Consider the following 27,290-nt stretch of genomic DNA (forward strand, 5'->3'; position numbering starts at 1 on the left):
AGGAGCTTCTTCATCCAATGCAATTGAGCATCACAACTTCCAGCTGCTATATACTCTGCCTCTGCAGTAGACAATGATACACTATTTTACTTCTTGCTCATCCAAGCCACTAAGTTGTTCCCAAGATAAAAGCAACCCTCGGAGGTGCTTTTTCGATCATCCACACATCCTGCCCAATTGGCATCTAAGAACCCGACTAGGGTAAGGTTTAAGTCGCGGGAGTACCAAACTCCAAAATCGCAAAAACCCTTAACATATCAAATGACAAGTTTCACAGCAATGAGATGGGATTCCTTTGGGGATGCTTGATATATAGCACAAGCTCCTACACTAAATGATATGTCCAGACAACTAGCTGTGAGATATAAGAGGCTTCCAATCATGCTTCGCTAAAGGTTGGGTCAATGCATTTTCTGGATGCATCAAGGCTTAGCTTTACACTTGAGCTCATGGGAGTTGAAACTGATTTTGTGTTTTCCAATCCGTACTTCTTCACCAATTCTTTAGCATATTTGAATTAACACTCGAAGATACCATCTTTGTCTTGCTTTACTTGAAGACCCAAAAAATAGGTTAATTCTCCTACCATATTCATCTTAAACTCACAATTCATTTCATTTGCAAACTCGTGAACACATGAGTCCACAGTTGATCCAAATACTATGTCATCCGCATAGACTTGAACCACCATAAGCGACTTTGAGTTTTTCTTGATGAACAGAGTGTGATCTGCTTGTCCCCGCTTGAAGTTATGATCAAGAAGATAATTGGTAAGATGATCATAACAAGCTCTAGGTGCTTGCTTTAAGCCATATAGGGCTTTCGTCAATCTTAACACGTGATTGGGATGAAATGGATCCGAAAATGCTTTTAGTTGTTCAATGAACACTTCTTGAGAAAGCATTTTTCACATCCATTTGATATAACTAAAACCCAAAGAAGTAGGAAATAGTTAATAGGATTTGGATTAATTCCATTCTTGCTACAAGTGCAAAGGATTCATCAAAATCAATACCCTCCACCTGAGTATATTCTTGAGCTACAAGCTGAGCTTTATTTCAAACCACAGTTCCATGTTCATCTGATTTTTTTTGAAAGATCCACTTGGTTCCAATGACATGAGTGTCCTTTGGTCTAGGAACTAATTCCCACACATCATTCTTGGTAAACTGTTGAAGTTCTTCTTGCATGGACTCTATCCAATCCTCATCTTTCAAGGCTTCTTCCACCTTCTTTGGTTCAATATGAGATAAGTAGCAAGTGTAGTTTACTTGATTCAATACTTTGTTTCAAAGTCTCATTCCCTCACTGACTTCTCCAATAACCTAAGTTGTTGGATGATTTAACTTGACTTTAACAAATGGCTCTTTGCTTTTTGGAGTCGTGTCATTTACTTCCGAGCATGATTCACCACATGTTTCTCGACTTGGTGAAGGTTGAACCAACAGAGGGCTAGGAGGACCTGGGGAAGACACTTGAGAAGAAGATATCATGGGACTTGAACTAAAGTCGCTTGTAGTTGTTTGAATGGGGCTGGAGGTATCACTTATAGTTGTGGACTCTTTAAGGGCCTCGGTTGCAACATTTTCGACTTGTTTCTGCGTCCTAAATTCAATTTCTACTTTCTTGTCATTAACTTCGTCGTCAACAGTGACATTGCATGACTCCATAACTGTCTTGGTTTGATTGTTAAAAACTTTGTAGGCTCGACTCGAAGTGGAGTACCCAAGAAATATTCCTTCATCACTCCGAGTATCAAATTTTCTAAGGCTTTCCCTATCCTTCAAGATGGAGCATTTGCTACCAAAGATTCTGAAGTAGTTCACCTTTGGCTTCTTTTCTTTCCATAGCTCATACAATGTTTTGGTTGTTCCGGCTTGAAGAATACTCTATTTGCAATGTGGCAAGCGGTGTTTACAGCTTCCCCTCAGAATTTCTGAGGAATTCCTCTGTTCAAGAGCATCACCCTAGCCATCTCTTGAATGGCTCTATTTTTATGTTCAACAACCCATTTTACTGAGGAGTCTTGGGAGTAGAGAACTCTTGATTGATTCCATGTTTCTCACAAAATTTTTCCAACTTTGATTTTTCAAATTCCTTCCCTTGATCACTTCTTAAGCGAGCAATGGATGAGTTCTTCTCAACTTGCAACCGATTGCATGGCTTCTTTATTCTTTTGGCAACCTCCAACTTCTCTCTTAGGAGTTCTACCCACGTGAATCTAGAAAAGTCATCAACCATAACCAAAATATATCTCTTCCCACCTAGGCTTTCGGTACAAGTAAGGCCCATAAGATAAACATGCAGGAGTTCCAGCGGTCTTTTGGTCATCATTTGATTCACTTTGGGATGTAAGGACCGTGTTTGCTTTCCCATTTGACAAGGTCTACATATGGTTTTTTGAAATTTCCCAAATTTTGGTAAACCTACTACCACATCAAGTTTTGAGATCTTGGACAGCTGCTTGTGGTTTGCATGACCAAGACTTTGATGCCACAACTCCATTAAGTCTACCCTTGCACTTCTACATGACAGCTTTGAGTTTGGCACAATGTCATAGCAATTGTCTGTAGTTCTTCGGCCGCACATAACTTGCATTCCGTCTTCATTGAATACTAGACACTTCTTCATGGATAACTAAACAAGATAGTTGTCATCGCACAATTGGCTAATGCTAAGAAGATTTGCCTTCAACCCATCAATATACAAGACTTCCTTCAAAATTGGAAAACCCGGAATCTCAATGGATCCTTTTCCAAGAACTTGAGAGCGACTTCCATCTCCAAACATTACAAATTCATCCTTCATTTCTTTTAAATGCTTGAAGAGAGTTTTGTCACCAGTCATGTGTCAAGAGCAGACACTATCAAGATACCATAAACAAGCATCAAAAACTTTTAGGGCAGTATGAACAACAAGACAAGAGTATGATTGACATTTTCCTCTTTCTAATGATCTATATCATTTAAGCAATGAGAAACAATGTCTTAGCAAGGAATACTTTTCTCTAAAGCTTTCACTTTCTCACAAAGAATATCATTTTAATGAGTAAATCATTAATCAATTTATCCGACTTGTGAAGGTCATTGAGAAGCATTTTGTTTTCCAATTCAAAGGCTTTGAGAGCATGGAAAAAACTTTTTAGCATGTCTTTGGGATTAGAGTTTAACACACAAACATTTGAGATAGGAGAGCTCAAAGAGGTCTCACAGGCAATACAAAGAATGCGAGATAAGCATTTTTCAAGAAGCCTCTCCATCATCAAAACAAGGGTTCAAGGATCACACAACGTGATGTGAATCACAAACAAATGTGAACCTACTCTAATACCAATTGAAAGTATGCAGTTACAATCCTAGCAAGTATTTAGAAACCTTAATACCAAATTTTACAGCTAAGTTGAATTTAATACTAAACTAATCACAAGTTAAACTGTAAGTGACTTAGCAAAACTTCCAAACACAAACTACTCTACACAAGAATATATAGAGCTAGATAAAGTAGAGAAAGGAAGACAAGCAAACCACACATAACACCACCAATGTTATGGAAGAGGAAAACCTGAGCCCCGGGCAGAAAGTTTGGTGCATTTTGCAGAGTACAGAGATCATGCAACTCGCAACCTGTTTGCCCCCTACGGTCGTGATATGGTTGCGAGGTGCACGTCTGCACTTTCAGACAAATACCTGCCACATGGATTTTGCAGGTAGCTTAGGTTGCAAGAAGGTTGCCTCTAGGCCATGAGATCTTGGGTTGATGCAGCTTCCAATCTTCAAGGAAAGGCTCAAGTATACTACCCCAATTTACATGAAAACCTAGAAACTAATACATCACCAAACAATGCATTACATATAAAGTTTTGTCATTGAATAAAGCCAACATAAAATCATGACTTCTCAATTACTCATATGCACAAATTACCATGAATTGCCAGTTTCCAATGCAAGAGTAGTGAAATAAAAATTTAAGTTATGGACAGAAATATTGGGAATGAAGAGATAGCTATTTGACTTCCATAAAGATAGGGTGTAGTTTCACAGAACAACCTTGGGCCTTCATGTTGCTCTTGTTGGAGCAAATAGCTCAATCAGAAGCCTGATGGAAGATGGACTAGGTGGGAATTGCAATTTAAAAAATAGATTTATTCTTGAGTAGTTCTGCTTGAGGTCAGAGACGGTGCAACATGTTGGTTTTTGGGTGAAATATAGCTATGCAACCTGGAGAGTTAAGGTTTTTAAGGGTGGTCTCATTATTATTATTATTATTATTATTAGAGAGTTTCAACCTATGACGTCCACTTCTGATGATAGTTCTTTGTCATCAGACCAAGATACCGATCAGTTTTTGGTGTAGATGGGAATTGAACCCCAGATCTCTTATTCAACTATTAAAGATTTTACTAATTGAGTTAACTGGAACCCACGAGGTCATTATTATTACTATTTTGTAATTTTAACTAATTTAATGAAGAGTAATGCATTTCATAATCATATTTATTGCAAAATAATTTTTTATTATTTTAGAATTGTTTTCTTTACATTTTGAAACCTTAATTCTACCATAGTTGGTTGACTAATTTTTACATCTCTAAGTCAATTAAACACATTTTGCATTCTACATGTAAACCTTCTTTTCCATAAGGGTTGAAATAATGTGGGTAATATTTTTTTTCTATGGAAGTTAAAAATTAAAATTCTTATACTTGTCTTGATGTTGCCTAAAAAATTTGGCGATTCTCTTTCAATAATTGGGAAAATTTCAAACAGTAATTCAAAAGGTAATTCATGTTATATGTTCATGCTTTGATTGTGTAATTGTATGATTGATTTAGGTTATAATTTATAAGTTATTTAGGATATTAAATATAGTGTTGTGTGTGATTTATAGAGTAGTGACTTTTGTAGTTATTAACACTTAGATTTTCATTGTGTTTTAAGTTAATAAAAACTTTACATATTTTTTTAATGTGAATCTTTACATATACCTTAACAAGTAAACTCTATACATTTCATTTCCTTAAATGCATTAAAAAAAAAGAAAAAAAAAAAAAGAGGCATCTATTCCAGAATAATAATGGCTAATTAGTTTTGTCATGATCTTATTTGTAATGTTTATTACCATTATCATATTTTACTAGCTGCTGAATTGCAAAACAGAGATATTAAATGAAAGGTAAAATCTTAGAACCTTTCATTAGATTTTTAAAAGTCGTGGTATGTGAAGAATATAAGCATTTAAGCATTTATATATGTATATATATATTTTAAGTAATGTTAAATGAAATGTCAAAAAAGGGATCTTGAATTTTTTTCATCTTTATTTCTTATATATTTATATTATTACTGAAGAACATCTTCCTTTTAGTTTTGATAATAAATATGTTTTTCTAGATTAGAGTTTGATTAGTTTTAAGTTAAAATTTTGTATGATTGTATTTAATTGTTGATTATATGATTTAATTAAGTGAATTGAACGATTTATTTAATTGCACTGTAAAGTTTTTAATGACATTAATTTGTAAGGTCATCTTTAATTAATTTTTTACTCCTTCAGCTGTCAGCCTCTTTGTTTTCCAATTAAGGGTTACCAATTAATTTATTTAAGGACAAAATTTAGCTACAAAATTGATTATAGCCTAAGGTTACAAATTTGAAAAAATAATAAGATGTCAATGGAGAGAGAGAGAGAGAGAGAGAGAGAGAGAGAGAGAGAACTTTTTGTGTGTGGAAAAATAAAAAATTATGCGTGGAATGAGAAAAGGAATGACAAATTTATAGTATGAGAATAAGAATAAAAAGAGTCAAAAATAAAGGAAGATAAAGGGATAGAAGTATAGTGATATTAAGGTAGAAAATAATGGGGATATGAAAAGTTAAAATGGAATTGAAAATTCAATAATAAATAAAAATAGTTAAAAATAAGATAAATATGATATTTTGATTGTGATATAATAGAGTTTTTATTTCACTTTAAGTGTAAAAAAATCATATAAAAATTGGGAAAAAAATGATAATGACACGACTGTTGATGTGGCTTAACTAGAGCATAGTAATAATAAATGCTACACTTCAGTTTTTAGATATATATATATATAGATAAAATGGTGATTGTTCAAAGACACAAGCACAACACTATAAACAGGTCTAGAATGGAATTTTGTGATTGTTTTGTGGTTAAAATAGTCGACAACCTTTTATGTTATGATCCAAATTCTTCTACTTCAACAACTCTTGATCATTGAATAGATCATATTGATATTCTTGCTCAAGCTGTCTAGTGATTGTATACTGATAATTGCTAAAAATATCTTCTTCTTCCTTTTTTTCTTTTTAATATATCATCTTCTTGATTAAATGATATGGTCACTGATAATTACTTAGCACACACAAACTATGAAAGCATGGTGCTAATTTACAAGTCATTGACCTGACTTGTTTGATGACCTTTGGCTCCTGTCCATGTTGTCTTATTCATATGACAAAACATCCATGATTCTAACTAGTTCATGAAAAAAAAAATTAAAAAAAAAAAAAAAAACATGAGCATAGAAGTGAGTCCTTTTAGTCTTGGCTTGTAGTCATAATCTTTTAGCTTATGTAGTGCTTGGTATTTCTATATGCATGTGTGGGACAAAATGCCTCCTTAGATTTGGAAGAAGCAAAGCTGATATGTGTTAACTATATCTCTAATTAAGTTGATGCTCATCACACAATTTGTTCCAATTTTCGTTGAAGCCATTTTTAAATTGCGTAACTAATTTCAACCTTTTCTTCAAGACTTAATTGTGAGGTAAGTTAAGTCATCGAGTAGCATCACAAAAGAAAGACAATAGAAACTCATCTTCTTTGTAACCCTTGTCAATGTCCTAAACCATATGCTTTTTCTTCCTTCATAGAATGTATCTAAGGATACCTTCATGGAAAGAAATATAAGGTCATATAAAGATGACATTGCTTATATCTATAATTGTTTGATGCAGATGTTGCAGTGGGTAGATCTCGGTATTTCTCATTTTCCAGGTGTTATTAGTTTAGCAGCTGGTCTACTGATGTGGATGACATCACTTCATCCAGTGAGAAAGAATAAATTTGAGTTGTTCTACTACACTCATCAACTATATGTAATCTTTATTATCTTTTTAGCTTTGCATGTTGGGGGTTTCATTTTCTGCATATCTGCTGGAGGAATATTTCTTTTCATTCTAGATCGCTTTCTGAGATTCTGCCAATCTCGAAAGACTGTTGATATAATTTCAATCAAGTACCTTCCTTGTGGAACTGTGGAATTGATGCTTTCAAAACCTGCAAGTAATACTACTTCCCCTCAAATTTGTAGTTTCCTTGTTTTTCTATTGTTACCATAGTTGTGACACTTTTCCTCGACAATGTAGATCTGCGGTACAATGCCCTCAGTTTTATTTTCCTTCAAGTTCGGGAATTATCTTGGCTACAGTGGCATCCTTTCAGTGTTTCATCCAGTCCTCTGGATGGTAAATATCATCTATCTGTTCTCATAAAGGTTATTGGAGAATGGACAGAAAAGCTCAGAGGAAATATCTTGAATAGTTCTGGAGTTGACCTACATCTCTTGCCTCAAACAAAGATAACAGCTTCTGTTGAGGGGCCTTATGGGCATGAATTACCATATCACTTGATGTATGCACCCAAACAGTCAATTTCACTAGAATTTACTAGATATCAAGCTTAATTTTAAATTTCATATTATCTTCTATTTTATGAACTAACTTCACCATTTGATTCTCTAGGTATGAAAACCTTATTTTAGTAGCAGGTGGCGTAGGAATTTCACCATTTCTAGCTATCTTGAGTGACATTCTCCATCGTACTAGGGAAGGAAAACCTTGTTTGCCTCGAAACATCTTGATTGTTTGGGCTGTGAAAAGATCAAACGAGCTTCCTCTTCTTTCTACCGAAGATATGGAATTAATCTGTCCATTTTTCTCGGATAAACTAAATCTTAAGATTCACATTTTTGTCACTCGAGAATCACAACCTTCACTGGTATGCTTAGTTATGCTCTCACAACCTTGTTATTTCATTTTGTATTTAAAGTTATCATGTTCATGTTGTGACATTTAGTGGTTGTTATTTATCTACAGGAAGAGGGTCAAGTACATGAGGCTACAAACTTTTCTCCTCCTGTATCTAACAGCTGCAACATGTCAGTTTTGGTTGGTACTGGAAATAATATGTGGCCTGGACTATATGTTATCTCGTCTACACTAGGCTTTGTTATCTTACTGTATTTACTAGATACTTTCTACATAAACCCTTATGACATATCTCCATGGTGGTACACCGGGCTTCTCTTTGTAATCTGCATGCTTGCAAGTGTCTTTATCTTTGGGGGTGTTGTGGCTGGTTTGTGGCATCTTTGGGAAAGACGAAATGCAACAAGGGAGGCATGCAAGGATGATAGGATAATGGTCGAGAAGATGCAGCATAATGAAATTGTAGCTCACAATGATTCATGTCAGCAAAAACTTGCGAGTTCAATCAATACTTATTATGGTTCAAGACCAGACTTCAAAGGTACAGCATCTCAACTTTTGTTCAAAACATAAATTAAAAGAATAATATAACAACAACAACAACAATGACAACGATGATGACAACAACCAAATTTTAGTCCTAACAACAACAATAGACTAGTCAAGGTTGGCCACATGTATTCTCACTTGTAAGGGACACCTTAATGTGTACTTGTCTATAGTGACTAAATTTCACACAAGCCATCAATCTACCACAACCCTCCTTTATTTACCAAGCTTAGGACTAACTGTGAACAAAATATATGACATTAATGGATGGAGTAAAACTAAAAGAAACATGAAAAAAAAAAAAAAAAAAATCTTGATAACAAAGTTTAACCTCATCAGTTGTACAACACCAGAGGCTTTCTTGATTCCCTTTCCTTTGTCTTGCTGCAGATATTTTTGGGGATATATCAGAGAAATGGGGCTGCGTTGATGTTGGTGTTATTGTGTGCGGTCCTCCAAGTCTTCAGACAAGTGTTGCTAAAGAAATCAGGTCACAAAATATTAGGAGACAACGCAATCATCCAATCTTCCATTTCAACAGCCATAGTTTCGAGCTATAGACACCACCTTCATCATCTCATCTTCCCCTTAGCAAAATGCACGGATAATATTGTAATGTTTTATGTAAAATGGTTTTGGAGAATGTTGTACGTATATTGTTGTAGGGGTTAGTAACCCCTACCATCGGCACCCGAAATGGCCATTCGGCTTGTAGGGGTTTCAATGACTTGATGGTGGTGGGAGGCCAGCATAACGATGGTAGCAGCCCCTCAGATTCCTTTCTTTCTCTCTCTTACAAAAGCTTTGTCAATTTTAGTTTTATTTATTTATTTTGGTAATAGTAAAACAACTCATTTCATTTAACAATCCACAAGATTTTCATGTCTCTCTATCTCTCCCTGGAGCCTTATCTGGTTAGTTATATTAGTTTTTTTTTTTTTTTTTTTTTTTGCTTTTTTTTTTTAGTACTAAAACGGTGGGTATGTTAAAAGACATGAAGAAGAGAGAAAGGCGTTGTGAAAGCTCACGCAATTAATGAGATAAATAGGATACATTTTGTACAATACGAGCTCAACGGGCTTTAAGGTTTTTGTATTATTGTACTATATTTACTTGGATTACGCTCATATTGGAGAACCTCTTTCTTTATAAAAGTAGTCCCTTGTATAATATTTTAGACAATTTTATACAATAAGACATTCAATCCTTTAACATGGTATACTCAGTGGAAAACCTCTTCTTCATGCTACCCTCTATAGACAGTGTAGACACTTGATTTTGCACCTATAATTTAATCAAGGAAGATGACTAAAGTAACCATTCATATACCCGAAAAAATCATAATTACATTACATGCATTAATTTATTCATTGCATAAAAATGATCTTGAGATTCTCACGATCATGACGATGTACCTGATTTCCAAATCGGACCATTGGATTGAAAGATATTGCATGATCAGGTTTGCATGGTCTGCATGCATTTTGTTTAGGTGGAACCAAACATGCATGATTAATTTAAATTAATTTTGATTGGCTAGACAATTAAAATTAATTAAATAATTTTGTGATTGGTTGTTAGTTAGTGTTAAAAATAGGCTTGCTTGCATGAGAATAAAAGAGGATAATCGAATAACTAATAATCAAGACCAATTTCAAACCCCTACCATCGGCACCCAAAAGGGCCATTCGGCACTTTTGGAGTGCCAATTGGCACAAATGCAGGCCACGGCCCAAGGGCACTTGGATTGAGATAAAACTCATCCTTTTCAATTTTTTAGAGATAAGGACGTGTCTTAGTTCGTATTCTGATCATTTAGCTAAATTTTTCGAACATCCTAGCCTCTATAAATAAAGGAGGCCTCTCAAAATTTAGCACACTTTTTCATGCTCTCTAACTCCCCTCTTTCTGACTCTTCTCTTCTTTTATTTTTTCTCTTACGTTAAAGACGTTCTGGAGGCTCTGACCTTAGGAATTTCTTTTCTGTAAGCAAAATATTTTAGGTTTCAAAGAGAATTGAATAAATTTCTTTGAATCCTAAAATATTCCTTCACTAAGAAGAGCATGCTCATGCAAGAGGTAGTTTATCTTTTCTTTTTCTGTTCCTTTTTATTAATTCTACTTGATGATGCATGAATAGCTTTAAGATGTTTTTATTATTTTTAATTTCTAATGTTGTTGCCATGTGTTGTTTAAATCTTTCTTAAAGCATGTTCTTAGTATATTTTTGTTGTTATGAACCTTATGGGAGGACATGAACCTTATGGTACAACAGGTTCAAAGCTTGAAGAGTAATCAAGAGGAGAACAAGGCTGACCATAATCCACCAACCATGGAGAGTGAGAAGAAGATCAACAAATAGAATGAACAAGATGGAAGAGATGATCAAGAGAGCTCGCAAAATGGAGGACCTCATGGACTACCAATCACTCTCACTTTTCCCAAATGTGAGGCTGCCTCCCATGTTCAAGATGCCAACCTTGGACAAGTTCGATGGGACTGGCTGCCTAAAGTCCCATTTGAAGATGTATATGACGGCCATGCAGCCCCTAGGTGCGACTGAAGAACTACTTGCTTAAATGTTCCAAAACCCTTTGACCGGAGCCGCTCTTAGTGTTGGGGTTTATGCCCTAAAATCCAATTTATTGGCATGACATAAATAATTAAATTGTTTAATTATATGAGACTATTTATTAATGAACTAATGGGACATTATCTTAGTCCATGAGATGCATAGTATGTGATTTATGTGAAAAGTCATAGAAGATATAAATCACAAGTTCTTTGTAAACTCAGAATTTTAGTTCATAGTCGGTGATGAAATTGGGTGTTTCATCTACGAAGACTAGAACATATCAACTACGATGATTTGTCTTGATCATGGAAGTGGAGACTTCTAGTTCGTATGTTGATATGTTTTAAGAGTTAAGACATATTGAACTAGACCGCTGTGATATTTATTATTCTCCTAACGACTGTCAAATGAATAATAAATCTCACGACTTCTATTTACATCAACTCTAAATCCTAAGAGAATAATGGACCTGATCATGAGATGTAGGTTGCTTTGATATATAAGGACTGAGATCTATAAGTTATGGTCAAAACCTCAGTATGTTGGGCAGCCGCATTTAATGTTGATGGAACATATATTCTCAAGATGGAATTCATAGTCTCTTAACGGAGATATAAAATATTCTCTTGAGATAAGTTTAATGAGTTTGGTTATTCAGAGTGTTGGGCCCAACCACTTTAGTAAGGAGTTACTAAAGTATATATATTTATGAAATTGGACTTCATAAATATATATTGAATAACATAAAGGATTAAACCGGGTACTCAATGATTAAGATGTAGTAATCTTCAAAGTGGCAGTCTGTTTCATGACTTTGTATTACTACGAATATTTTAATGAATGGGTTGCATGTATAATAAAGTCTTGGGATATAATTTTTTAATAAGGCTTAGAGTGCAATTATATTCATATAGTGATATTGAATATAATTAATGGTAACTTTGGACTTGTCAAGAGTTGACAGAAAAGCCTAAGGCCCATTGGAGCTAGAGTCTTATTTGTTCCCTTTTGGTCCCACTCCAAGCCACATACTAAAGCCCAATTGGAATGGCCCAAAAGGCTAGCCCAATTAGATAATCAGTTATATATAAGTAGAGAAACATACAGAATTTTATTAAGGGTTTTTCATAAAAGTCTTTTCATAAGAGTTCTCATAAGAAATGAAATAGTGTATGTGAGTGTTGGACACTCTTTATTCTCTCCTTGGAAACTGATTGAGAGACCACACATCTTGGGCATCAAGTGGAATTGGAGTGAAGATTAAAAGTCTTCCCAAGAACTTCTGATCTTCGGTTTTGAATTTTACCACACCAAGGTACGCATTCTTGTTCTCAAATTCTGAAACTTACATAGTACATGTTATCAATTGCGAATGAAGTAGATCCGTTAATTTTTCCGCTACGTATGTTTTGTATGCGATACAAATATGTATTTTTCCAACAAATGGTATCAGAGCCAGGTCTTCAATTTCGAATCTGTATAACATGTTTTGTGAGTTTTGGAATTAGAGAAAGTAATTTCATATTGTTAGAAGATTATACACTTAATTTTCTGCATGATCATTGAAATTATTGTTTGATAAAAACTGATATTGATGTTATGATGTTGTTTAAATTTGAATTTAAGTATGTTAAATTGATCTTTAAGGCTATAGCATCAATGGAATTCAATTTTGATATCAATCTTTGTCTATCATGTTCATATGATGCATGTTTGTTCTTGAAAAACCGTTGAAAACTGCCTTAGAAAAATTCTGGAAATTCAAGTGTCACGAGTTTCGATCAATCGAAAAGTAGCTTCGATCGATCGAGTGAAACAGTAACCAATCTATCTTGATCCGATTGACATTCAATTGCTAGTTGATTGATCGAATGCTCTTTTTCAATCCATCGAAAAGCGATCGAGTATCAATCGAGCCAAGCAGATTTTTTGGTACGAATTTTTAATTTTTTTGACCGATTGAGAAATACATTCGATCAATCGAAATTTGTAAAATCTGAATTTTTGTAAGTGTTTTCACAATAAAGAAAGAGCAATGCAATGTGTGATTAGATTATACATGGTTCTAACTAAAAGACCTAATGAGATCAAAGGTATTAGTCAAATAGAACTCTTAGTCCTAAATAGTTTGGGACTTGTCTTTTAAGAAACATTCTAATGAGTTTGGAATTGTTGTATGATTAAAAGTCTTTAACTTAATTTATTTTAATTAGAAGTTTTAATGAGATTAAAGCTTAATTAAAAGGTATATAGTTTCTAATGAGATTAGAATACTTTATCAAATAAGTTAAGGATAGAGTTCTATATAACTAATTTTTGATTTATTAGTGTTTAAGGAATCCTAAATAGTTTAGGACTTCCATTTTAGTTAGTTATTCTAATGAGATTAGAGTCTTCAACAAGTGCAAGGTTATTAGTTGTGATGGGATCACAATTATTTAAAGAAAAACCCAAATAATGAGTGAGAGTGCTGAAATAACCCTTTTGTTAAGTTTATTGTAATGTGGATAGATACCTTGTCTTGACTTCGAGTCTTGCATTCCATGCGGAGGGTATTTACTTCACGGATTACAAGGTTAAACTTCTTTGTGATTGCGCGAATGTTCGTTACGTTTTTGTGACATGACTTAGTTACATCACATTGAATATAAACAATTTAACACATTTGATGTGTGGGGTTAAAATTGTGATTAGATCACAATGATTTCAAGACAATCCACTTGTTTTAAAATTTCTAGTGGGAGAGAGATTCAAGGGTTGATTCTCACGGCCTCCATTGCTGGATTATAGTAGTGTGATTAGGCACCTCGCCTTGGCGTATATGTCTTGCTCCCTTCGGAGGGTGTTTAATTCATGGTACTACAGGTTAAACTTCTTAATGATGGATGAAGTGTGTTTTTACATTGACAACGACCACGCTTCCGTGGAGTTACTTGGTGACTCACATTGATTCTAGGCAATGGTGTACACTAGACTAAGTGTAATGTTAACCTTCCTTCGGAGCTATGTCATTATTACTTAGAGGCTAAAGGAAAAGCGGCAAATTATTTTTGTTTGGTAAGAGTTACCATGAGAGCATTAATAATGAGAATAATTCTCGCCTAATCATAGTGATTGGTATGACCTCGCTTCCGAGGAATATTAATTGCGGCGGGATTAGGTTGTCGTTGCACCTAGTATAGTATGTTTTTCGGGTTCCATACTATATGGTTATGGATGCAAAATATAATGTCCTGGTATTTAAGTTCATAGTCTCAAAATACTCTTCAATAACACATCGTTGTGTTGTCCTTGTATTTGCATCTATTTTCCCTTAATCTTTGCCATTGAATTTCTACTGTGAATGTGATTTTACTTGGTTTAGATTGTTTATCAATTCTGTTTTATGCTTATGTTCATATTCCGCACATTAATTGTTTGATAATAATCTTGAATTGATAATTTGGAAATTGGGGGTCTAAACGTTCATAGTGTTTTATACACATATTGAACATTCAGATCCCAAATTGAAGATGCAATAAATAATGGCACTAAAAAGAATGAGGACCCACCCAGGTTTTTTTTTTAAAAATTAGGATTTAGTTCTAAAACTGTAGAAGTTTCTAATATCCATAAAAATGATCATTATCAACTAATTGCACCCATTGCATCTGTGCAAATATCACAAGGGCCACTCCCAATGCCAAGGAGAGAATTTCATGAGTTACATATGCCTATAAGCCAAGTATTTGAAAAGCTAAAAGCAAAAGGGTTACTAAGGCCCTTAGACCAAAGACCAATTTCAAACCCGCTACCTTCAAGGCTTGACGTGAATAAAAGATGTGCCTACCACCAAGGCCCTGGCCATGATACTGACAGGTGTTTTAGCCTTCGTCATGCAATTCAAGACTTAATAGATAACAAGGTGATTGCACCGCTGACAAGGCCTAGCATCACAAATAATCCCTTACCCAACCACAATTTTGGGAAAGGACCGAGGATTAATTTTTTGATGATTGAAGAAGAAAGTAAAAAGGACCCATCTAAATTGATCTATAACCTACCCGAGTGCTTTATGATGACATGGGAAGAATTGATGGGTATGACATCCACTACAGGATATGATATATAGAGTGAAGTAACGGAAACCAAAAATTACCCAACATCCACAAATGGGGGGTGAAAGTTCAATTAGTGTATAAAACACCTTTGAACGTTTAGACCCCCAATAACAAAAATACCAATTCAAGCTTTATGACAAACAATAAGTGTGCGGAAAATAAACACAAGCTATAAACAGAACTGGTAAACAATCTAAGCCAATTAAAATCACATCCACAGCAGAAAATAAAAGGCAAAGATTAAGGGAAGAGAGATGCAAACACAAGGACAACACAACGATGTGTTATCGAAGAGGAAACCGAAGCCCTCGACGTAAAACCTCTCCGCCGCCCTCCAAGCGGTAAGTAATCCACTAGAAAATGTAGTTGGGATACATGAACAGTAATAGACCCTCCAAGCCTAATCTACCCAGTGTACCTAAGCCTTCCAAGCTTCTTGCTTTAACGAGGTTGCGCCAAACCTATTTCTTTTCTAGCTTCTCGGATTCCGCTACTTGACCATAGCATCAACCAATGTAGATTGGTTCCTTCCTAACTGCTTCCCAGAACACCAAACAGCCCTCTCACAGTAATGGATATAGTGAGAACAGGTTTTGGTAAAAGACCTCTCAAGAGTTTAACAATGGAGAGGAAGAGAGTTGAGGAATTTGAAGAGACTCTTGTGTAAAGATTGTAGATGAATCAATCTTGTTTTACTTTAGGGTTTCTGTCTCAAAATTCTCTCTGGAAGCTCTCTTTCTTTTGTGGGTATTAGGGGTATTTATACTAGGATGAGAGTGGAATGTGAAGAGTCAGGTTTTTCAAAACAGGGTTGGCTCGCGGCTTGACTGAGTCGCGAGATCCAGCCGCGAGATAACAGAACGGCCAGTTGTCCTATTTTGTCCTGTAATGCTCCAGCTAGCATGACGCTTCAACTTCTGGCATGCTTGGCACGTGTGCTGCTTCTAGCGGCTTGAAGCTGCGAGTCACCCGTGAGATCAAGTCGCGAGTCTCTGTTTTCTTGCACACTCTTGAGCATTTTAACACTCTATCTCACTCACTACCCTTACAACAATCCCACCTAAATACAAGGTTACTAAATGCTGAAATACAAGCAAATTTGGCACGGAATAAAGCCAACAAGATGGTTGATTAAATTCAACCTTACAATCTCTCCCTCTGGCTATTCCGTGACAAAACCCTAAAACAGACTCTAGACTTAACATGTGAGTTGGGAACAGTTGAGCAAAACTCACTCACACCTAACTCTAGAAACTGTGAAGCTCTTGAATCATATGAACATGAAACTCCTGAAACACAACAATACACCATGATCATTTTATGCAGAAAAGCATGAAATGCATATGAAGCAGGCTATATGTGATCCAGCAAAGATGGAGTTAAGAAACAAACCATGGCTTGATCAACCAAGCAATCACTACAAGGTAGTAACCACAATGCTCATTCACACTTGGAATGAACACTTGAACATACAAGCTAACAAGAACAATGCAAGTTACTTGTATGCCCAACACTCAACCAATGCATAATACACTAAGTATAAGCATCTAGGAACAATCCTATAAGGGCACAAGAGTGACAGTACTTAACAAGAAAATGCATGACATTTAGTTAACAGTACTGATTTAATCAAAATATAAAAGGCTGCATAAAGTATGGTACAGACCATAAAGCCTACAGATAAAGAACATAAACCCTAAAAGCTTACAGAAGCAACATGGGTACAAACTCAAAATACTGAATATAAACTTAAACAATATAAACTAAAAGTGCTTAAAGTTTCTCCCCTTCAGAATGATGAGAAGCTGTGATGCACTTGGAACATATATACTTGTAACCTGAAACACTTGCATAAAACACATTAGACCCTCAAGGTAAAGCAAGTAATAAAAGGACAAGTATAATGTAACAAGTAAATTGCGATCAAGTAAACATGATGTGAAACATGTGAGCAACTTGATCATACACTAAAACAGTCATATAGAAATGACTACAATGATCACATAGCAAAGCAATTGATCATCCGAACATGCATTCAATGAAGCACAATAGCACAAGGAAGTATGCATGTCCAATACACAAACACGATGCAATACAAGAAAACAAACATAAAGAGAAACAAACAAAACAAAGTTTTCTTATTAACTCAATGTCTTCTCCCCCTTGGTATATGCATCTCCCCTTACAAATGTGCATGAGAAATAGAATTTCTCCTCCTAAGGATGTGCACAAGAGTCATATAGAAATGACAAAACACTCTGGTATACTCTCCCCTTTTTGTCAGGAATAGACAAAGGGTCAAGGAGAAAAGAGGGTAAGAGATGAAGGTATGAACAATGATAATGATGCATGAGGGGTGCGAGATGAATGAGAAAATGAAACTCAAACCTAAGACAAAGTAAAATGCTACAAAGCATAAGGTAAACATGACATGCTAGGATGAAGAAATAAGGTAAAGACCAATGCATGACAATGGTAGCAAAGGTGTGTGCAAGAGGTGGCTATGTGCAATGCAAGACCAATGCATGAAAAATGCACATGTGGGGCAAGGTGTGTTAAATACACAACCAATGAACCAAACATGTTCCTAATGAGGAAACATGAGAAACCCCAAAGTTTGGTACTCATCGGAGTCCAAACAAGCAAGAAAATGTCTAAGAGGCATTTTATCAAACACCTAGCATGCACACTATGAACAATAATGTGAAACAATGCATGAACATCATGAAATCCACCCTTAATACATGTTCTTTCTACCACAAGGGGCCAACAACCAATGCAAATCAACAAAAGAAACCAATACCATGAAAAAAATTTGACAAAAATTAAGTTTTCCCAACCCCTATGATAAAAATCCCAACCAAGAGCACAAAACTCTCCAAAACATAATCTAAGGATCAAAATCAATGAAAAGAGTTTATAATTACCTTAGAGATGTTAATGGAATGAAAAACCATTCAAATTGATCGGGTTTTGATGTAAAAATAGTGAAAGAGGGGTTTAAGAGAGGATGGGAGAGGTTTAAAACAGGTTTCCCACAAAAAGCCCTTTAAAAGGCTATTTCTGGGCGTTTCGCGACTGGGCAAGTCGCGAGGTTCAGTCGTGAAAATTTTCGCGAGACGCAAATGAGTCGCGAGCAAGCCGCGAGTGAGTCGCCAAAGCTTCTGGTTGAACTCGCGACTGGGGTTTCGCGACTGGCGAGTCGCCAGCTGAGCCGCGAAAAACTCTGACACCTGTTTTTCAACACAGAACATGTTTAAACAATGAAAAACAAAGTAAGCACTAAACATGAACACAAAGAGTGATAAAAATCACTTCCAAAAACATGTAAAATGATCAAAAATCTTTTTGGATTAATCCATATATGATTGAGCACACACACATCACATTTAGACAAGTACAATCTAACAAATGAATAAGACATTCATTGAACATTAGGCATGTGTGTTGTGTGTGTATATCAAATGTGGAATATTCCTTAGTCTAGAGTGAAGTTTCAATGATCAATTCAATCAAGTCATACACAACTAGTACTAAGTCAAGTAGTCTATCTCAATTATAGAAATGAACATATATGACCACAAGAAAATGATTACATACGATGAAGCTTTTCATTTGGTTTCTTTACAATTCATAACATATGATCATTTTGAATCAAAACATCTCATTTTGAGATCGATGCCTGAAATTTGTGATATTTCAATTTAATGAACAAGCCTTTGGCTTTTTGAGCATCATACATTTTCAATACAAGTCGCTTTCCCTTTTTCCTAGTCAAATACTAGTATATGCGACGGCTTTTGCAGCTCATTATCTTTTTTCATTTTGATATTTACATTTGTTGAGCTCTTTAAGCAAAAACTGAAAGTTCAAAAACGTGTACAAAAACACTTTTGAACGTTTAGACCCCCAAAAACCAAACTTAACCAACACAAGCAATATGTCAAACAACTAGTGTGCGGAAACTTAACATATGCTATAATATGAAACTGGTTAAATAACTATCTAAGCCATAACAAAATTAAACCACAACAGATAATGTAAAGGCAGAGATAGAGAGGAAGGAAGATGCAAACACAGGGATAACACCAGATATGTTATCGAAGAGGAAACCGAAGACCTCGGCGAAAAACCTCTCCGCCGCCCTCCAAGCGGTAATCAATCCACTAGAAAATACAGTTGGGATACAAGGACAGCAATAGACCCTCCAAGCCTAATCTACCCAATGCACCTAAGCCCTCCAAGCTTCTTGCTCCAACGAGGTTGCGCCGAACCTTTTTCTTTTCTAGCTTTCCGGATTCCGCTACTACACCGTAGCATCAACCAATGAATATTGGCTCCTTCCTAACTGCTTCCCAGAACTCCAAACGACTGTCTCACAGAGATGATAATGGTGAGAACCAGGTTTGGTATAAAGCCTCTCAAGGATTTGACAATGGAGAGGAAGAGAGTGAGGGATTTTGATGAGACTCTAAGGTAGAGATTGTGGGTAAAACAATCTGGTTTTTCTTTAGGGTTTCTCTCTCAAAATTCTCTCTGGAAGCTCTCTTTCAATCGTGGGTTAAAAGGGTATTTATACTGGAGTGAAGAGGAATGCGAAACGTCAGGTTTTTCCAAAACAGGGGTGGCTCGCGGCTTGACCTCGCGGCTTGACCAAGTCGCGAGTTCCAGTCGCGAGTTAACCGTATGGCCAGTTGTCCTGTTTTGTCCTGTAGTGCTCCAGCTAGCATGACTGTTCATCTTCCAGCATGCTTGGCACGTGTGCATCTTCTGGCGGGTTGAAGCCGCGAGTCCACCCGCGAGTCCCAGCCGCGACACTCTGTTTTCTTGCACACTCTTGAGCAATCTTCACACTATCTCACTCACTACCCTTACAACAATCCCACCTAAATACAGGGTTACTAAATGCTGAATTACAAGCAAATTTGGCACGGAATAAAGCCAATTAGATGGTTGAATAAATTCAACCTTACAAAAACAATAAAAAGTGTGGGAAGATATATAGGCACAAGTCTATGCAAGTATCAAAACCCTCAAGACTATTGACCAATCATTCATGACAAGCTTGAAGATCGATTTACAACAATCACACATAGATTTCAATATTTTTCCCACAAAGACATAAGTGCATAAAGAACAAGCTAAGTTCGTAAATGCACAAAGCCATTTGTACAAAGGTACAAGGCCAAATTCACATGTGATATGTGCTCAAACATATACAATCAAACTTTTTGAATTTTTCACTTTTTATGTGGTTTTGGATTTTTTTTTTTTTTTACTCACACAAAACTGAAACATAAAAGTAAGATAAAAAACAAAACAATGTATACAAATAAATGCAAGATGCACAAAATGCATGAAGATATGACATTTAATGCATGATGGGTCCTACAAAGATCGAAAGAATTAGATCAAGGACCAAAAGAGCAAAAGCTCAACTATAGGAACCCTTCCTCATCCAAACGGAACAATTGTTTGGAATGAGTGTCTCAAGAGAAGTGAGACGAGGGTTGGAAGAATGAGAACCGGAGATGCACATAGTCAAGGAGTTAAGAGTATTAAACATTTTCTTTAACAACATGCTATTTTCACTCAAAACCGGTTTACTCTTTTTAGCACAACTTCCAAGAAGCTTAAGTTTCTCTTTTCATTTGATTCTTTTAAGAGCATGAAACTTAAAGTAATGAGGTCTTAGATGACCAAAAGCACCACAATGGTGACAAACAATGTGTTTATGTCTACTAAGCTTTGGAAGTGATCTAGCAACATGGTTTTGTTCTCTCTTCAACTTATGACATTGAGGTCTTATATGACCAATCACACCACAATGGTGGTAAGTTGGAACAAACTTAAATCCATCTAAAGCCTTAGGTTGAGACCTAAACAGAGGCTTTGACTTAACAGCCTTTCTCTCCACCTTTTGATTTCTTTTATGTGGAGGAATGTACACCGATTTGTCCTTTAAGGTAGAACACACAATAGGCACAAAATCGAGTACCACAACATGATTACAACAAATATTATCATCCTTTTTAACAATAGGTTCAGCAATCAAACACTTGGCATGCATCTTAAGAGATTCATTTTCACATTTTAACTCATCAACAAGTTTGTTAGACAAAACAAGTTTAGCATCCAAGTCTATATTCAAACATTCAAACACTTTCAGCTTTTCAATAGAACTTTCAGCAAGTTTCTTATATTTTTCAACCAATTTGTTGGATTCATTGAGCTTAGCAATCAAATCAACCTTTTCACAAAATAATTTGCTCAAATCCTTATTAAACTTCTTAGCCTTTTTCTTCAAGAGTTTAATGTTAGGAATATCAACAACATCCAAAGATTCATGTAACATAGCATCACAATCATGAGAATCCACACTCATAGAGACATTTTCACAAACACGTGACATGCTACATTTATCATCAACCAAATCATACAAAGAGGCATACAAAGCACAGTCCATGGCAAATAAACACAAGGGGTCAAGGATCACACTTAGGTATTTAAACCATAACAAGTGTACCCGCTCTGATACCAATTGAAAGTTCAATTAGTGTATAAAACACCTTTGAACGTTTAGACCCCCAATAACAAAAATACCAATTCAAGCTTTATGACAAACAATAAGTGTGCGGAAAATGAACACAAGCTATAAACAGAATTGGTAAACAATCTAAGCCAATTAAAATCACATCCACAGCAGAAAATAAAAGGCAAAGATTAAGGGAAGAGAGATACAGACACAAGGACAACACAACGATGTGTTATCGAAGAGGAAACCAAAGCCCTCGGCGTAAAACCTCTCCGCCGCCCTCCAAGCAGTAAGTAATCCACTATAAAATGTAGTTGGGATACATGAACAACAATAGACCCTCCAAGCCTAATCTACCCAGTGTACCTAAGCCCTCCAAGCTTCTTGCTCCAACGAGGTTGCGCCGAATCTATTTCTTTTCTAGCTTCCCGGATTCCGCTACTTGATCATAGCATCAACCAATGTAGATTGGTTCCTTCCTAACTGCTTCCCAGAACACCAAACAACCCTCTCACAGTAATGGATATGGTGAGAACAGGTTTTGGTAAAAGACCTCTCAAGGGTTTAACGATGGAGAGGAAGAGAGTTGAGGAATTTGAAGAGACTCATGTGTAAAGATTGTAGATGAATCAATCTTGTTTTACTTTAGGGTTTCTCTCTCAAAATTCTCTCTGGAAGCTCTCTTTCTTTTGTGGGTATAAGGGGTATTTATACTGGAGTGAGAGAGGAATGTGAAATGTCAGGATTTACAAAACAGGGGTGGCTCACGGCTTGACCTCGCGACTTGACTGAGTCGCGAGATCCAGTCGCGAGATAACCGTATGGCCAGTTGTCCTGTTTTGTCCTGTAGTGCTCCAGCTAGCATGACTGTTCACCTTCCGGCATGCTTGGCACGTGTGCTGCATTTGGCGGCTTGCAGCCGCGAGTCACCCGCGAGGCCAAGCCGCGAGTCTCTGTTTTCTTGCACACTCTTGAGCATTTCAACACTCTATCTCACTCACTACCCTTACAACAATCCCACCTAAATACAGGGTTACTAAATGCTGAAATACAAGCAAATTCAACCTTACAGGGGGAGACACTTCAAACCCCAATCAAACAACCCAGTATCTACAAATAGAGGGAGACACTTCGAACCCCAATCAAATGCCCCAACATCCACAACTTAGGGGAGACACTTCAAAAACCAAGATACCAATCCTAATGACTTGACAAAAATTGCACACATTACAAAGGGGGAGACACTTTAAACCCCTATATTTGGAGACTGACAACCCAATAGAAGCCCTGAATAAATCTACTCAACAAACACCTGCTGAAGAAGATGAGGTCCTCAAGCAACTACAGAAGACACAAGCCAATATATCCTTATGGCGTTTACTCATGGCCTCATACAAACACCGTCTAAATCTGGTATACCTTCTCAACCAAATCCAGGTCCCTACAACCACAACTTCCTAAGATTCAAACCCCAATCAAATGCCCCAACATCCACAAATGAGGGGAGACACTTCAAAACCCAAGATACCAATCCTAATGACTCGACAAAAATTGCCCACATTACAAAGGGGGAGACACTTTAAACCCCCATATTTGGAGACGGACAACCCAATAGAAGCCCTGAATAAATCTACCCAACAAACACCTACTGAAGAAGATGAGGTCCTCAAGCAACTATAAAAGACACAAGCCAATATATCCTTATGGGGTTTAGTCATGGCCTCATACAAACACCGTCTAAATCTGGTATACCTTCTCAACCAAATCCAGGTCCCTACAACCACAACTTCCTAAGATTTGAATGCTATTAGGTCCATAAGTAGGGAACTCACTGTTTCCTACTCTAACAAAGATCTGATGAAGAAGGGGAAGCACCATAATGACCCACTGCATATTGCTATAGATGCTAAAGGCAAGAGGATTCCGATGGTTCTCATTAATGATGGAAGTGCCTTAAACTTGTGTCCTTTAAAGACTGCAAGTTGTTTAGGTCTAAGCATTGAAGACTTTGTGCCTACAGATCAACATGTGAGGGCATATGACAATAGTAAAAGAGAGGTCTTGGGAACCATAACACTGGAGCTCACTATAGGGCCAATGATCAAGAAAGTGGAGTTTCAAGTACTTAACATAGCTTCATGCTTCAATATGCTCTTTACGAGACCATGGATCCATGACACAGAGACCATACCTTCATCCCTATACCAAAAGGTTCGGTTTCCACATGAAGTAGCTATTGTAACCATATATGGGATACTTTGACTATGTCAAAGCCTATTTTTGGTATTGATTCTGAGAAGGAGCCATTGACTTGGATGGTTTTGAAATTGAAAGGCTTAGCTTTGAAATAAAGGAAGAGGAAGTGTTAGGACATATGTGATTCACTTGTTAGGAACATATGTCACTATTTTATGTAATTGGCTAATCCTTTAACAAAATGCACTTTACTTGTAATTGAGTAGATCTAGGTGTTTTTAATACTTCAAGAAACAAGGTTTCAAGATCAAGTATTGAAGTCATTCAAGTTTGTCCAAGAAACAAGCTGAATAGTGCAAATTCATTAAAGGTCAACAGCTGGCTCGACAGCTGCATCTATCGAGCTTAAGAAAGCTGTTTCAACCTGTGTTCTCGACACCTGCTTGACACCTCCTATCTATCGAGGTTTAAGAAAAAAAAATTTCTGTTCTATTTTCTTGGAATCCGTGAATGTGTCTTTGAGCCTTCTTTTCTCTTAACCCTAGACATATAAAAGGATTATTTTAAGGGCCGTCAAAGAGTTCACAAGTTGCACAAGTGTTGAGCAAAGTTTGTTCAAGCAAATTGTGACCGGAGACAGAATTTGCTCTAGTTCATCGTTTTTGAAGAAGTTGCTGTGTATTTGCACCGTAGGGTTTTGTGATCAAGCATCTTCTTGATCTTCATCGTTGGGATGAACTGAAGAACTTTGCAGCCAACAACCTTTTCTAGTTGGTGATTGAAGTCGCGTACTGGGATCTATGCATTGGTTAGTCACGTACTTGGGAGCCGTGCATCAAAAGAAGAAATTGTCACTACAAAACAAGTCCAATTGGGTATTGGGGTAAGAGTTCAACTATAGGTTGGTATAAGGTACTAGGAGTCCTTCACTTGTAACCGCTTGTTGTGATAATAGTGGAATTTCAGGAGTGGTGACTTGAAAATCACCCGGTAGGGTTTTTGCCATTAGATTTTCCCCATTCATAAACAAATCACTGTGTCAAATTTATTTTTCGCTGCATACTTAGTTTATTAGTGATTTGTTTGTGCTACCACACGTTTGCATGTTAATTAACTTAATTAATTCACTTGACTAAATTAATTGGTTAATTTATCACAAGGGGTCAATTCGTTTTTGGCCTATCAAGTGGTATCAGAGTAGGCACACTCTGATTAGGGTTAATCTTTGTTGTGTTGATCCATTGACCCCTATTTGTCATAGATAAAGGACAGTCTTTAATCATACCTCCTTTATTTGATGGCACTAACTATGCATACTAGAAAGTACACATGAGAGCTTTCTTGCAGTCCTTAGATGAGAAAGTATGGCAAGCTGTGGAGATAGGCTAGACTAAGCCTACAGAAGTGCCGGCCGATTGGGATGATGCCAAGATCAAGGCGGCAAACTTCAACAACAGGGCATTGAATGCTTTATTCAGTGCAATCACCAATAAGGAATTCAAGATAATATTCTCTACATGAAACTGCTAAGGAGGCATGGACCATCCTCTAGACAACTTATGAGTGAACCAAGGCCGTCAAGGATTCGAAGCTACATAGGCTCACTACAAGCTTTGAAGAGATTAAGATGGAGGAGGATGAGTTATTCAATGAGTTCTATGCCTAGCTCAAAGACATAGTGAACTCAGCATTCAATCTTGAGGAAACTATTCCTGAACCCAAGATTGTGAGAAAGGTGCTCAGATCTCTACCTGAGAGATTCCATGCCAAGATCACAACAATAGAAGAATCAAAGGATATTGACAAGATTCCTTTGACTGAGCTGGTTGATAATCTGCAAACCTACGAGCTAGGATTGACTAGGATTGGTAAGTCGGGCAAGAGCAAGAGCAAGAGCATGGCACTGAAGGCTAAGAGCAGTGAGACAGATGAGTCTTCAAATGATGAAGATTCTAAGATGAAGTCCTACATCACTAGGCAGTTGAAGAAGTTTATGAAGAATGCTAATGGAAAGGGCTTCGACAAGGACCGTAGGCAGTCCAATTCTTCTCAGTTCAAGAGCCATGACAAAGGGAAGAAGGATGCAAGGGATGGTAGTCAGTACACTCTTCCCACAGGACCTAAGTGCTTTGAGTGTCAAGGCTTCGGTCACATGAAACAGGAGTGTCCTACATATCTCAAGAGCATTGGGAAGAGCAAGGCACTTGTTGCTACTTTGAGCGACACCGAGCCTGAGGATGATTCCGACAATGAGGATGATGGAATCTTGAATGCCTTCACTGCCACTGTCAATCTTACTAATGGGATTGTTGAAGATGTGGATAAAGAAAAGGAATTGGTGGAGTCCAAGTTTGAGAAGATGGATGATCAAAATGATATCCATACAGCCTATGAGAAATTATACAAGATCTCTGAGAAACATGAGAAACTATATAGGCTGACCACTAAGAAGCTCAGTGATGTGGAACTTGATCGTAAAGAGCTTTCCACAAAGTTTGATGAAGCTAATCAGACTATTGGAGCACTGAGGTTCGAGAACAATCTCTTGGCTAAGAAGACTAAGAAGCTTGAAGCAAAGCTGTTTCAAGTCAGAGCTCAATTGGAGAGGATTTCAAGTGCAAAGCTTGATGAGATGCTCAGTCTTCAGAAATATGCTTCTGATCGAACAGGTTTAGGGTATGGTTTCTCTTCCTCTAATATTGCTTCAACTAGTACTACTATTTTTGTTCCTCCTAGGAATAATGTTGAAATTGATAACAATAATGTTAAAACTGATTTAGCTAGTGAGAACTTAGACAAAGGTAAATCTATCTTAGGAGCACCCTCTAAGCAAGATAAGAGGGAAGCGAAGAACCCTAGGGCTAAGATGGTTATCTCTCAAAAGCCTAAACAAAAGAAGCAGCATCTCTGTCATCATTGTGGAGTTGCCAGTCATACTCAACCAAATTATTATAAATGGCTAGCCACTCAACAGAGCAACAGCATGATAGCATCTGGGAACCAGAATCAGCTTCAATCCTCTCTTGCTCCTCTTGGAGATCTTCTCAAAGCCCTCATATTCCTTTTAAACTTGAACGGTTTCAATTCTTCCCCCTCACCGCCGATTCAAGGGTTTAATCAAAGTAAAGGTTCTTCCAAGGTGTGGAAGAAAAAGGACTCCAAGTGATTCTATCACTTTTCTCTTTCTTTCTTCTTGTTTTTATTTTTGCATAACTTGTGTGTTTTGCTTTTGTTTTGTGTCAGTCTAATTTTTATTCTTTGCTTTGTTTAACATGTTTTTGTTTGGTTATTTTTCTGTTTTATTTTGTTTTGTTTTTCATATAA

General features: G+C 36.6%; 1 protein-coding gene and 1 long non-coding RNA gene across 4 annotated transcripts in view; one reads left to right on the forward strand and one right to left on the reverse strand.

Annotated features, from left to right (window-relative positions):
• The window catches only part of LOC126716138 (uncharacterized), a 43,366-nt gene extending 35,422 nt beyond the window's left edge, over window positions 1-7,944 (reverse strand). The window contains exon 1 of the long non-coding RNA XR_007652014.1: window positions 7,861-7,944. This is a non-coding gene — a long non-coding RNA (uncharacterized LOC126716138). The remainder of the gene's footprint in view (window positions 1-7,860) is intronic.
• Window positions 1-27,290, forward strand: part of LOC126716136 (ferric reduction oxidase 7, chloroplastic-like) — an 81,481-nt gene that overhangs the window by 24,808 nt on the left and 29,383 nt on the right. The window contains exons 5-9 of one of the 3 annotated variants that reach the window (XM_050417165.1): window positions 6,980-7,307; window positions 7,391-7,655; window positions 7,766-8,021; window positions 8,120-8,552; window positions 8,951-9,446. The exons of 1 other annotated variant lie outside the window; for it this stretch is intronic. In XM_050417165.1, the coding sequence (XP_050273122.1) occupies window positions 6,980-7,307; window positions 7,391-7,655; window positions 7,766-8,021; window positions 8,120-8,552; window positions 8,951-9,120 (1,452 nt within the window). In that variant the 3' untranslated portion in view covers window positions 9,121-9,446. Of the gene's footprint in view, window positions 1-6,979; window positions 7,308-7,390; window positions 7,656-7,765; window positions 8,022-8,119; window positions 8,553-8,950; window positions 9,447-27,290 lie in introns of those variants that run through there. One more of the 3 variants, XM_050417163.1, reaches the window with a different exon arrangement.

This window comes from Quercus robur, chromosome 2 (genome assembly GCF_932294415.1).
Source record: "Quercus robur chromosome 2, dhQueRobu3.1, whole genome shotgun sequence".
Taxonomy (NCBI): domain Eukaryota; kingdom Viridiplantae; phylum Streptophyta; class Magnoliopsida; order Fagales; family Fagaceae; genus Quercus; species Quercus robur.